Below are 12,869 nucleotides of genomic sequence, written 5' to 3' on the forward strand. Positions count from 1 at the left end.
GGGGCCAGGATGGATGAGAACTACATTTTTCAATGGGGAAGTAGATCAGCTTAGTCTGCGACAAAGTTCAGCCCACAAGTCACTTGGGATCCACCTCTCCTAGTCAGGGTTAAACTGGGTAACTCCCCAAATGTGTTCACTTACATTTCGAGGCAGGGAGCAGACAAAGGCCATAAGCAGTGCAACCAGCCTCCTCTGTCCCGAGGAGCCGTCCTATAAAGGAAGAAGAGCGTTATCAAGCCTGTCATACCAGCAATAGACTTATCTGTTCCAACAGCCATCCCAGATTAGCCCTAGAAATTTCAAGGACAGAAATCTCAGGATTCTACCCCATCTGATCCATCAGACCCTCACCTGGAATGGCTGGAATCTGCAAGGGAAGCTGTTTTCAGGCAGAAAGGAGATGTTGCCATCCAAGAAGAGGGGCACAATGCAGGCGACACTCTGGGCTGCTAAGCTAGGGGTAGAGCACTAGGTATCACCAAGGAGCTAGGGTTGTATAGTAGCCCTGGGGTTCCCATTAGTCACCGAGTCAGTGGGTCTGAGCATGATCATTCACATATTCAACAATTATTAATTCAGCACATATATGCCAGGAACAGTTCCCATTCTAGGCCCTGGTGATAGAGCAGCAAGCCAGACAAATCTAATCCATGTTCTGGAGCTCACAATCTAGTGAGAGAACGCAATGTGTATTTCAAAAATGCTCCACAGGTGATTCTTATGCACATCTGCAGCCAAGAACCATCAGTCCATGGTTCACCCACTCCCATGGTCCATGGTGCCAAAAGCCCCTTCCTTACTTTGCCAGCAAAACTTACAAGACAAACAGCTGCCTCCACACTTGATATTGGGTAAAAGGACAGCTCAGAAGGCAGCTACCTGCTGCTGCTCCCCAAGATTGCTATCCTTTTCCTGGGGATCAAGCCACATCCATGATTATACTCACTCAGGGCTTACGTGGGTGGTGGCTGTGCCAATGACAGACACCATGGCGGCCAACACTTCATCCTCCAACAGCACTTTTCTCATAATTGAGTGCTCCTTCTCTGTAAAATCAAAACAACAACACACACACAAAACAACGCACACACAAACACAGTGCCATCATGACTATGGTTTATTTTATTTTTAAAAATATTTTTATTGATTTCAGAGGGAAAGGGAGAGGGAGAGAGAAATAGAACCATCAATGATGAGAGAGTGTCACTGAGCGGCTGCCTCCTGCACGCCCCACACTGGGGATCAAGCCCACAACCCAGTGTGTGCCCTGACAGGGAATCAAATAGTGACCTCCTGGTTCATAGGTCCAAGCTCAACCACTGAGCCACGCCGGCCAGGCGCCATGACTATAGTTTAGATAATTAGGTCCTGTCACCGTGACAGGCTGGACTCTAGTCACAGCAGCAGTGGTTTCTAACCTGTTCTGTAGTAGTGCTGTAAACCAGAGAGCTAGCAAGCACCAGAGCAGGAGTAGTCTAATGTGGGCACAGAAGCTCTTGAGAACTTTGTACACAGTCCTTAGATTGGGCAACAATGGAACATAAGGCCTGCTAATATGAACATTCTTAACATCAGAAAGTTATGTTAGCCTTTTCAAAAACTTAAAAGATAACATGGATTTATCTTCATGGGGCTTCATTGTTATAGCAGCTACCATATATCAGAGCTATGATACCTACATACATTACTATGTTGTGAGCTACCAAGCATGATCTTATTTAATCCTTAGCAACTGCCCTGTGATATAGATATTTCTATTTTTTTTTAAATCCTCACCCGAGGATATTTTTACATTGATTTTTAGAGAGAGTGAAAGAGAGAGGAAAAGACAGAGAGAAATATTGATGTGAGAGAAGCACATTGATTGCTTACTTCCTGCATTCCCCCTGACCAGGGCCCGGGCCAGGGAGCCTGCAACTGAGGTACATGCCCTTGACTGGAATCAAACCAGGACCCTTTGGTCCGAAGGCCGACACTCTATCCACTAAGCTAAACAAGCTAGGGCTAGATATTTCTCTTATCTCCTCCTAATAAGTGAGGAAACAGAGGCTTAGAAAGGCTAAATATCTTCACCTAAGTTAGTGGTAGAGTTGAAGCTGAAACCCAACCAGGTTTACTTAACTCCAGAGCAGAATTCTAACTAAACTAATTACATAGCAATTAAATAGGTAAAAGATGTGCATCCTTTTGAACATTGCTAACATGAATGGATTTTAGTTCCTGGCATTGGCTAAGTTAGCACCCTTTGCTTCAGCGAAATCTTAAAATAAGCCTCTGCTGGTATAAAATGCAGTACCAGCGAAAACCCGAGGGTGGCAGTGCTGTTCACTAGTGGAAGGTGGAGGTCTAGAGGAAAGGTAGGAGGTGAGGTGGAGAAAGTTACCTGGCATGGAAGCCTGCACAGCCAAGGCAAGCAGGCAAGGTATAGCTGTCTGATGGAAATACCAGCAGCTTTCGGGGTCCAGCTGGCATTTTTCTGCCACCCGCTGGAGGCTCTGACAGACAGCAATCACTTCACTCGGTTCTGCAACCACATTCCCTGTGTGGGGAGAAAGGATTCTCTGTTTCCCTAAAAGCACTTGTAAGCATTTCAGATAGAGCAGATGGAAAGAACAACCAAAGGTGAGTGATCAAGTGTCTTATTAAAGAGCCAAGTCATTTTATTCTTTTATTGGATGTTCATTTTCATCTATTCAGATTTCAGAGCTGAGACCTGCCAGGCTCTGCAGCAAAAGCATTCACACACATTTTCTCAAATTTTTCATCATTCTAGAAGGATAATTTCTTCCATTTTATAGAGAAGGATGTGGCAGCTCAATGAAACTCCCAGTGGTTTTTCCAGGGTCACAGTAAGTGCGAAGTCAGGAATCTAACCCAGGCCACACTCTGAGTCATGTTTTTTCTACCTTGTAGCAGATCATCCACTGTTGACTGGATCTACCACAAGGGCTGGGCAGTGCAAAGTAGGGAGCTTAGGAATTAGTGAGGACCCATGGTGATCATGTATAGGTTTGTAGTACCAATTGCCACTGTTACTAGTGCCTATAGTACTCTCAAACTAGAGTAAGAATCACCCAGGGATCCTGTTAAAATGCAGATTCTGGTCCTAGCCAGTGTGGCTCACTTGGTTGGAGGGTCATCCCATGCACTGAAGGGTCATGGGTTCGATTACTAGTCAGGTCACATACCTGGGTTGCAGGTTTGATCCCTCGTCGGGATGTGTGCAGGCAGCAACCAATTGATGTTTCTCTCTCTCCCTCTCTCTAAAAAATCAGTAAGAGTGTATCCTTGGGTGAGGATTAAAAGAAAAAAAGCAAATTCAGATCAGTGGGGCCTGAGATTCTGCACATCTAACGAGCTCCCAGATGATGCCCATGCTGCTGTGGCAGGGCCTTAGAGTGGCACTTTCCAATGCTGCCTCCAAATTAAAATCACTTGGGCACTCTGTTGTTGTTTTTAAATCCTCACCCAAGGATATTTTCCCACTGATTTTTAGAGAGAGTGGAAGGGTGGGGGAAAGACAGAGAGAGAGAAACATCGATATGAGACACATCAATTGGTTGCCTCCCGCACTTGCCCTGACCAGGGCCAGAGATGGAGCCTGCAACCAAGGAACGTGCCCTTGACCAGGATCAAACCTGCGACCCTTTGGTCAAAGGGCTGAAGCTCTATCCACTGAGCCAAACCAGCTAGGGCTGGGCACTCTTAATAATTACTGGTGCCCAAGTCCCATCCTTCCTCACAGATTGGTTTAGTTGGACTGCGTGAGGCCTAGGCATCAACATTTTATTTTAAAAGTTCCCATCTACTGCCTTAGAGGCATCAACTCCAAACTTGACTACAGCTCCCCATTCAGCCCGGCTCCTTAATGATCATTCCTGGTACTTACCTTTGTTCATCTGGCAGAGATGCTGCAGCAGCAGAGGCAGGGTCTCCTTGACAATGCTGGGATGTGTTGATACAGCTGACAAGGCTTGCAGACAGCGCAGATGCCGGGAGCAGTTGGTGGACCCATCCTCTCTAGCCAAATCCGACTCCCCTGAAAGCAACCCAGGAGACAAGGTTTCCCTGTGTGATGGCAAGCATGAAGGCCCTCCAGCCTCCCTGGGAAGGGGTGGGCCACAGAAGCTCAGGGACACATACCCATGCACAGCTCCTCAGCAAGCTTGGGCACTAGGTGGCTGCTGAAGGCCACAGGGTAAAGAGTGGCCAGGGCGCCTGATGCTTCCAGTGCTGCCACCCTGCTGGGGACACAGGGCAGATGTGCATTAGTTGAGACTTGGTCCACCATTCTCTTGCCTAGACCTGCCATTAGGCAGATTCGGGAGTATGGTCTCCTGAGGCCACCTTGCTAAAGAGCAAGATTCAAGTACCTAGTTGAACAGGGCTTCTTTTTTTCATTAATCTTCATTTTATATTTTTTCCATTGATTTTTTTTTTTTAAAGAGAGTGGAAGAGAGGTGGGGGGGGGGGGGGAGGGGGAGAAACATCAATGTGAGAGAGACACATTGACTGGTTGCCTCCTGAATGCACCCTGACTGGGCTGGGGATCGAACCTGCAAACCAGGTACGTGCCCTTGACTAGGAATCAAACCCACGACCCTTCAGTGTGCAGGCTGATGCTCCAACCACTGAGCGACACTGGCCAGGGCTTCTGAATGCCCACGAAAAGAGAACAGTTCCCTATCTCCAACCACTCGGCAGCCAGAGCCAAGCACAAGGCCCACCTCCCTAGGCAGGAAGCAGAGCCCCGGAACAGCTTGCTCTATCTTGCTCTTTAGATTCTCACCAACTCTGGGCATCCTCTTCCAGGAAGCTCAGTCTATACAGGTGACCCACTGCCAGCTCCAAGTCCCCAGGAGACAGGAGATCTGCTAGAAGGGAACAGGAACCACATCTTTCTTCCCCTGCAGCCACCACAACCCTTCCAAAGTCCCATTAGAAATCACAAGTCAGCCAGGGTTGCAGTGAGAACTAGTGAATTAAGACTTCTTTTCACTTAAGACAGAAAATCACAAGAAAGGGACCAATACCCCATCTTTTCTTTCTCTTAAGTGTACCTGGCTGGGCACCCAAGACAGTGAGGGTACGGATGCCAACAAGCTGAAGTTGGGTGTTGGGGTCAGCCAGGGCTGTGAATACCAGTGAGCATAGCTGGTCCTTGAAGGCAGTCAGAGGCCTTTCACCTAGGGAGAGACAGTCCAGGTTAGAGGGAAGCCCTGACTCAGCAGCGACACAAAGACTATTTGGGGCAGATTTAAAGAGCTTCATCCATTGAGTGTCCAGGAAGTACAATGGGAAAAAAATAAACAGGTCCCACCCATTCAGTGTTTTTTTTAAGCTACAATCTCAGAATGACAGGAACACTGTTCTAGACTACTTATCCATGGCATTCTGCCTACTCTGGAAGGTGATCTCACCCTTGTTTTCATAGCTCCATTTCTGCTGCAGCTTCAAGAAACCCAGGATCATTTCAAGGATTGTCCGCCGTTGGTTGCTCTGTAATGTTTTAAGGGATATTAGAGCCAAAGAATATAGGGTGGGGCAAAAGTACGTTTACAGTTATATATGGAACAGTTTATTCTTTTTTTAAAATATATATATTTTATTGATTTTTTACAGAGAGGAAGGGAGAGGGATAGAGAGAAACATCGATGAGAGAAAAACATTGATCAGCTGCCTCCTGCACACCCCCCACTGGGGATGTGCCTACAACCAAGGTACATGCCCTTGACCGGAATTGAACCCGGGACCCCTCAGTCCGCAGGCCGACGCTCTATCCACTGAGCCAAACGGGTTAGGGCGGAACAGTTTATTCTTACATTATTATTTATTATTTTCCATAGGAACAACTGTAAACCTACTTTTGCCCCACCCTGTATGCTAAAAGATTTCAGTCCTGCTACTTTGGAAGTGGGGTGAATTTATTCTTTTATGTAAGTGTAAGGAAAAGAGTAAACAAGGGAACCAGCAGTAGCTAATCGAAGCAAAACCCAAAATCTGCTATCTGGGCCTAAGTTCAATGCTTAGCTCTCTCTGTGAGAAAGGGCTCCTAGCAAGGGGTCCCATCATTTCCTGAAAAGACAGCGCTCCCTTACCTGACTGTGCTTGTGGAACTGTTCCAGCAGCAAAGGCAGTACATTGCTGGTGATGTAGTCACAGGCCCGGGCAGACGCACCTGCAGCTGCCTGCAACAGCTTGGCACTAGGCCACACCAGTTTCATGTCGGGTTCACACAGATGGTGCCTGCAGTCTGGAGAGGCAGCGCATCACATACCTGGGAGTAGGCTGAACGTTGCCTGCTTCCCCTGCAGTACGTCAAAGTTGGAGACTGAGGCAAGGGACAGTTTGCTAGCAGTTACCATTGAATTAAAAAAAAATTCCAAGTAGGGTTCCAGCCGCCCCCCCCCCCCCCCGAATCACTGAACGTGGTGGGGCTACACATGGAAGGTCATTGGCCCTTAAGGAATTTCTCTCTGTTGTGCTCACTCCCCTTTCTGGCTTCCATGGCCCTGTTACCCTGTAGAATGTTGCTAAGGAAGAAGTCAAGGAGGTCCTCAGCATCAGCCCTTAGCACAGAGCGAGACAAACACGCAGTCAGGGATTGGAGAGCCGCTAGGCCCTCGGCCTCCACCCGCTCACTTGCCGTCTGGAACACCTGTCAGGGAGGGATCCCATGGCTACTGAGGTGAGCCTGCACCAAGTGAGACCCCAACCATCCTCTGCCTATTTCCTTGTGGGTGGGGGGTTAAGAACCTTTAGGGCATAGCAATGGAATTTATTTCCTTAAACGAGTTTCTTCTTAATTGGTGTATTCTCACCAAGTCCTTAGCACCATGGGGAATCACACACATACATTTTGAAAAAGAGAATGTCAACTGTGAGCCACCATTGGGATGCCTTATCTTAGGTCTCTCCCTTTCTCCCTCTATTCTGCATGGTGACATAGGCACATGATTATGCTCCTTACCACGAAAGGACAGGAAGCAGACACTTTGCAAAGGTGACCAAGTGCCACCATCAAGCAGCTGACCCTCACATAGGGACGCTCTCCCTTGTCATTCAACTAGAAGTATGCCCCATTGCTTGCTTGTTGAATAACCAGGCACAGCAACAGATGGAAAAGCACAGGGTGAATTATTTCCCCTGATGCCTGACAACTGGGAGTTCACAGTAATGAGTTTATCTAAGTAACACTCACCTCTCTGCGGATAGAAGCCCAAAGGCTGGGGAGGAAGTCCTTCAGTTCCTTCTGTCCGTACACGGCACAGCAAGCATTCTGCCAAGAAAGTGCAGGTATTGGCTAACCAACACTACCCCTATCTCAGACTTCCTAAGACAAACAGGTACCTCAGTACAATGGCATCTGAAGGAGCTTGGCTCTCAGCAGGATTTTATTATTATTATTTTAAAAATATATTTTTATTGATTTCAGAGCAGAGGGGAGAGGGAAGGAGAGAGAGAGAGAAACATCAATGATGACAGAGAAACATTGATCAGCTGGCTCCTGAATGCCCCCTACTGGGGATTGAGCCTGCAACTTGGGCATGTGCCCTTGACTAGAATCAAACCCAGGACCCTTCAGTCTGCATGCTGACACTCTATCCACTAAGCCAGTGGTCGGCAAACTCATTAGTCAACAGAGCCAAATATCAACAGTACAACGATTGAAATTTCTTTTGAGAGCCAAATTTTTTAAACTTAAACTTCTTCTAACGCCACTTCTTCAAAATAAACTTGCCCAGGCCGTGGTATTTTGTGGAAGAGCCACACTCAAGGGGCCACATGTGGCTCTCGAGCTGCAGTTTGCCGACCACGGCACTAAGCCAAACCAGCTAGGGCTCAGCTGGATTTTATAATACTAATACCCAGAGCAAGAAAAATAGGCGCTCACCCTCACTGATGAAAAACGAGCATCAAGAGGGAGCCCTGTTCAGCCTTTCCTTGGTGGCCACTCAGTTACTACAGGACAAGACAATATGCAGCTGGGGCCTTTAGGTCAACATGTAGGCCCAGATCCTGGTAATCCCTCTTTTGAGGCCCACTGAACTGTTCCCTGGCTCTCCAATAATCTATAATCCATTAGCACCCCTAATTTGTCTAAAGGCAGCTGGACCCTAGAAGGAAAATCATTCACCAGAGTCTGCAGAGAATCCAGCTTGGCACTCAGAATCTCAGAATCCACCTTCTCAATCAGCAGAGGCAGCAGGAACTGTGGGAGACACAGAAGAAGAACTGAAGTCTGCAGCCACACCAAGGCCAACCATGTCCTTACTGCCACCAGTCCCCAGGGCAGGTGCTACACCCAGGAACTATTCTTATGACTTTAAGCTAACCTTCCTGCCAAGATGAGGCCAGACCCCCAGTTACCTGAAAAATGGTTGACAAATCTGTAGGACCTTAAAAGATAGCACTAGATAGGGATTGGATTACTATTTTAAAGAAGAGATGGTAAAGTTTTCAACATCGAAGGTCTGAAATACTTCCCACACAAGCCTGAGGACACTGAGGATGTAATACTTTATTTTTTTTATTTTTTATTTTTATTTTTTATTTTTTTTTTAAAAATATATTTTATTGATTTTTACAGAGAGGAAGGGAGAGGGATAGAGAGTTAGAAACATCGATGAGAGAGAAACATCGATCAGCTGCCTCCTGCACACCCCCCACTGGGGATGTGCCTGCAACCAAGGTACATGCCCTTGACCGGAATCGAACCTGGGACCCTTGAGTCCGCAGGCCCACGCTCTATCCACTGAGCCAAACCAGTTAGGGCGAGGATGTAATATCTTAAAATGTATACTGGATCTTTCTTTTCCCCCATGCTTTTACTGTTCTTTCCTCAGAGCCTTCTGTGGGCTGAGGCTACATACCCTACTGTGGGTAGACCTACCTCAGCGAATCGTGGTGTGGAAGCCAGCACAGCTCGGAGACTCAGGATGAGATCTTCTCTCTGGATACCATGAGGATCATTAGGTGGCTGGAGAAGGGAGAACGACCATGGGTTTGTATAACTCTTTGTGCTTTTTAAAAAAATATATATTTTATTGATTTTTTACAGAGAGGAAGAGAGAGGGATAGAGAGTTAGAAACATCGATGAGAGAGAAACATCTATCAGCTGCCTCTTGCACACCCCCTACTGGGGATATGCCCGCAACCAAGGTACATGCCCTTGACCGGAATCGACCCGGGACCCTTGAGTCCGCAGGCTGATGCTCTATCCACTGAGCCAAACCGGTTTCGGCTGTATAACTCTTTGAACACAGGCTTGAAACTGACAACCCAAAGAACGGAGTGGGATATTCACAGCCAATCTATATGATACAAGGCTCCAGCAGGAAGAGATGCTCACTCTCACCTGTTCCTTGGGAATGTTCGTCTTTGAGGAATTTATTTCCTATCTGAACACATGGTTTCTATCTGATCTGTCATCTCATCATTCAAAGATAAGTATCATTAACTCTCTGGTGCATTACTTTCTTCTCTCTCTATATATATTATGACTGTGTTAGTAGACACTCTTTCCCTTTAAAATATGTACTTTTAAATCCCCCTTGGGTGGACTTTTTTTTTTTTTTTTTTACCCTTTTCAAAAAGGTGTAATTCTGGCAATATAAAAATCACTGATGGTTTCTGCATTAAGACAGCAGATTGAAAACATACAATAGTCCTAGCCGGTTTGGCTCAGTATCGGCCTGCGAACCAAAGGGTCCCCGGTTTGATTCTGGTCAAGGGCACGTATCTCAGATGCAGGCTCCTTCCCAGCCCGGGCCCTGGTCAGGGCTTGTGCAGGAGGCAACCAATTGATATGTTTCTCTCACATCGATATTTCTCTCTGTCTTTCCCCCTCTCTTCCACTCTCTCTAAAAATCAATGGAAAAATATCCTCGGATAAGGATTAAAAAAAGAAAAGCAAACTTGTGCCCTAACCGGTTTGGCTCAGTGGATAGAGCGTCGGCCTGCAGACTCAAGGGTCCCAGGTTCGATTCCGGTCAAGGGCATGTACCTTGGTTGTGGGCACGTACCCAGTAGGGGGTGTGCAGGAGGCAGCTGATCGATGTTTCTCTCTCATCGATGTTTCTAACTCTCTATCGATCTCTCTTCCTCTCTGTAAAAATCAATAAAATATAATTTTTTTAAAAAGAAAAGAAAAAAAACTTGCATCGGATTTTCTTATCTCTCTTTAGAAACCCCATGAAAAATACAGTTAAAAGGATTTTTGTTTTTGTTTTGAAAGATATCAAGTTAAAGGTTGAAGAGAACAGGATAAGAGATATTAGCAACAAAGTTGTGAAAGCTGAAAAGCAGATGGGTAAGAAGAAAATGACTCAGCAGAGCCCAAAAAACAGAATCCTCAGTAGGTTTGGGGAAAGCTGAATAACCACCCATATACAGTCCTTGGAAAGCTTAGAAACTGGCAATAACAAGTACCTCTGGAATTGCAAAATTCTCTCATAAAGTAACAAAAAAATAGAGATAGAAAATATGAAAGAAAAGGTAAGAGACCCAATAATCTCACAAAAGATTAGTAGGAATTCCAAAAAGAAGAAATAGAGAAAGCAGATGGGAAGAAATGCAAGAAAATTTACTAGGACTAAAGTACACGAATTTCTAGACTGACAGGGCCTACCAAGCACCCAATACAATACATGAAAACAGACCCACAGTAAGGAGCATCATTGTGAAATTTCAATATTTAGGGGGCAATATCAAACTTCAAAGAAAGAAGGGGGAGAAGTAAATATAAAGGTTTATGAATCAGAAGGAACTTAGACTTCTCCAAGGAATTGAAACCTAGAGGTAAATGCAGAAATGCCTTCAAAATCTTGGGGGGAAAGAATTTCCATTCTTGAATTTTATATCCATACTATCAACAAGTGGGAGGAAAGCATGAAGACATTTTAGATTGACAAAATTTAAAATAATTTCACTTTTGTATATCCTCTCTCAAGAAGCTAACAAAGGTTGCACACCACCACAATGAGGGAGTAAACCATAAAATGAGGCATACACGCACACGGGAAATAGGAAATCTGACCCAAAGAGAAAGGATAAAGGAATCCCTAGGATGATGAAGGAAGATTCACTATCTACTCATACTAGTTGAGACTGTATGACCAAGTTAAGAATAGTTTCACATTTTTAAATGGTTGGAAAAAAATCAAAAGAATAATAATATTTGTGACTTGAAATTATATGAAATTTATATTCCTATCTCCATAGATGAAGTTTAAATAATTCTCATTTTTCAATTACAGTTTACTTTCAATATTATTTTGTATTGGTTTTAGAGGTACAGCATAGTGGTTAGACAATCATATACTTTACCAAGTGTTCCCTCAATATTTCTAGTACCCACTTGGTACCACACATAGTTACCGCAACATTGACTCCATAAATTAAGTTTTATGGCAATACAGCCACTGTACCACATTCCAATGTCTATGGCTGTTTCTGTACTAGAACAGCAGAGTTGAGCTACAAGAAACCAGATGGCCTGCAAAGCCTAAAATAGACATTATCTGGCCCTTTACAGAAAAAGTTTTGCAACCCTTGCTCTAAAGTGAGCATACAGGTATAGTGAAAGTCAAAGGAATTATCATTTATACTGATGTGATCCACTATGATGATGGTATATGGCCAAAATGCACTGATAAGACCATAAAGAATATTTCTAACACAAACAGTGATACTAAAAGCCAGGTCTCTATTTTAATTGACAAGAGCTTTCTGCTTCCCATAGGATGCAATGCAGAACACACAAAAGTCTTCTCGAAGAAGAGAAATTCTCCTATCATTATCTATATACTTTGTTTTGCCTAGAATATCTCTGAGAAAATATATAAGCTATTGGGAACAGTGATTATCTCTAATGGGAAAATGTGTGATGGCTATAACGGGTACAATGCATAAATCTCTATACTTTAAATGTTGAATCATGCTCATTTGTGTTAACTTTAAAAAAAATGAATGACATACTCTTCCCTTCCCCCAAATTATAAATGCATATATTCCAACAATTCCACTTTTAGGAATTTATCCTACTGTTATACCCATATATATATGAAAAGATACATGTACAGGGTATGTAAATTGTAGCATTGCTTGTAACAGCAAAAGATTAGCAACCAACCTTAATCCCACAAAAGACTAGTGAAATTAATTGGGTATTTCCATGCAAAGGAATATTACACAGCCATAAAGAATAAAACGAGCTAATACATATACCGATATAGAACAGTTTTCAACATATACTGTTAAGTGAAAAAGGCAAAATATAGGAAAAGTATACATATATGTGCTACCACTTTGGGGGGAAAAGGGATATAAAACGTTTGCTTATATATGGATGAATAAGCTCTGTACAGACATAATTGATAAAAGTGGTTGACAATGGAGAAGAAACTTGAGAGGTAGATTTTTTTTCACCTTTTGGATTTTGAATCATGAGAATGCGTTATCTTCTCAAAACAAATACAAAATAAAGCAAAGCAAAACCAAGGTAGCCTAACCAAGAGCTTTCAAAATTTTAAAGATACATGCTCTAAGTTAGAAATAGTGATATTTATTACAAAAGAGATGAAAGGAATTTCAGGAGAGAGGTGGCCCCAAGCAACATAATTTCAACTGGAATAAGCTGGCAAGAAATTCCCTATGGCAAAGATGACTGTGTAACTTTAAAGGCAATGAGATTCAATATTCTGATTTTGTTTGTGATATAACGCCTTTCATTTCTCCCAAACCACTAATGCTTGCAGTGATGAGACCATGAGTATCTGGAAATAGAAGGGAAATGAAGATACAGAAAGGGAGGAAGGTCCAAGAAGGTCAGAGCAAACACTTCCTATACATACTGTGCTCAAAT

At 44.1% G+C, this 12,869-nt stretch overlaps 1 protein-coding gene across 5 annotated transcripts in view; it reads right to left on the minus strand.

Moving 5' to 3' along the window:
• The window catches only part of MMS19 (MMS19 homolog, cytosolic iron-sulfur assembly component), a 28,750-nt gene that overhangs the window by 3,830 nt on the left and 12,051 nt on the right, over nt 1–12,869 (minus strand). For 2 of the 5 annotated variants that reach the window (XM_054728949.1, XM_054728953.1), the window contains 14 exons: nt 8,897–8,983; nt 8,141–8,215; nt 7,205–7,282; nt 6,523–6,661; nt 6,102–6,256; nt 5,424–5,502; nt 5,064–5,189; nt 4,793–4,874; nt 4,147–4,247; nt 3,893–4,042; nt 2,387–2,542; nt 950–1,049; nt 355–457; nt 145–213 (listed from right to left, as the gene is read on the minus strand). In XM_054728949.1, the coding sequence (XP_054584924.1) occupies nt 145–213; nt 355–457; nt 950–1,049; nt 2,387–2,542; nt 3,893–4,042; nt 4,147–4,247; nt 4,793–4,874; nt 5,064–5,189; nt 5,424–5,502; nt 6,102–6,256; nt 6,523–6,661; nt 7,205–7,282; nt 8,141–8,215; nt 8,897–8,983 (1,500 nt within the window). Of the gene's footprint in view, nt 1–144; nt 214–354; nt 458–949; nt 1,050–2,386; nt 2,543–3,892; nt 4,043–4,146; nt 4,248–4,792; nt 4,878–5,063; nt 5,190–5,423; nt 5,503–6,101; nt 6,257–6,522; nt 6,662–7,204; nt 7,283–8,140; nt 8,216–8,896; nt 8,984–12,869 lie in introns of all 5 variants that reach the window. The other 3 variants (XM_054728952.1, XM_054728951.1, XM_054728948.1) reach the window with 3 other exon arrangements.

This window comes from Eptesicus fuscus, chromosome 17 (assembly GCF_027574615.1).
Source record: "Eptesicus fuscus isolate TK198812 chromosome 17, DD_ASM_mEF_20220401, whole genome shotgun sequence".
In the NCBI taxonomy this organism is placed as follows: Eukaryota; Metazoa; Chordata; class Mammalia; order Chiroptera; family Vespertilionidae; genus Eptesicus; species Eptesicus fuscus.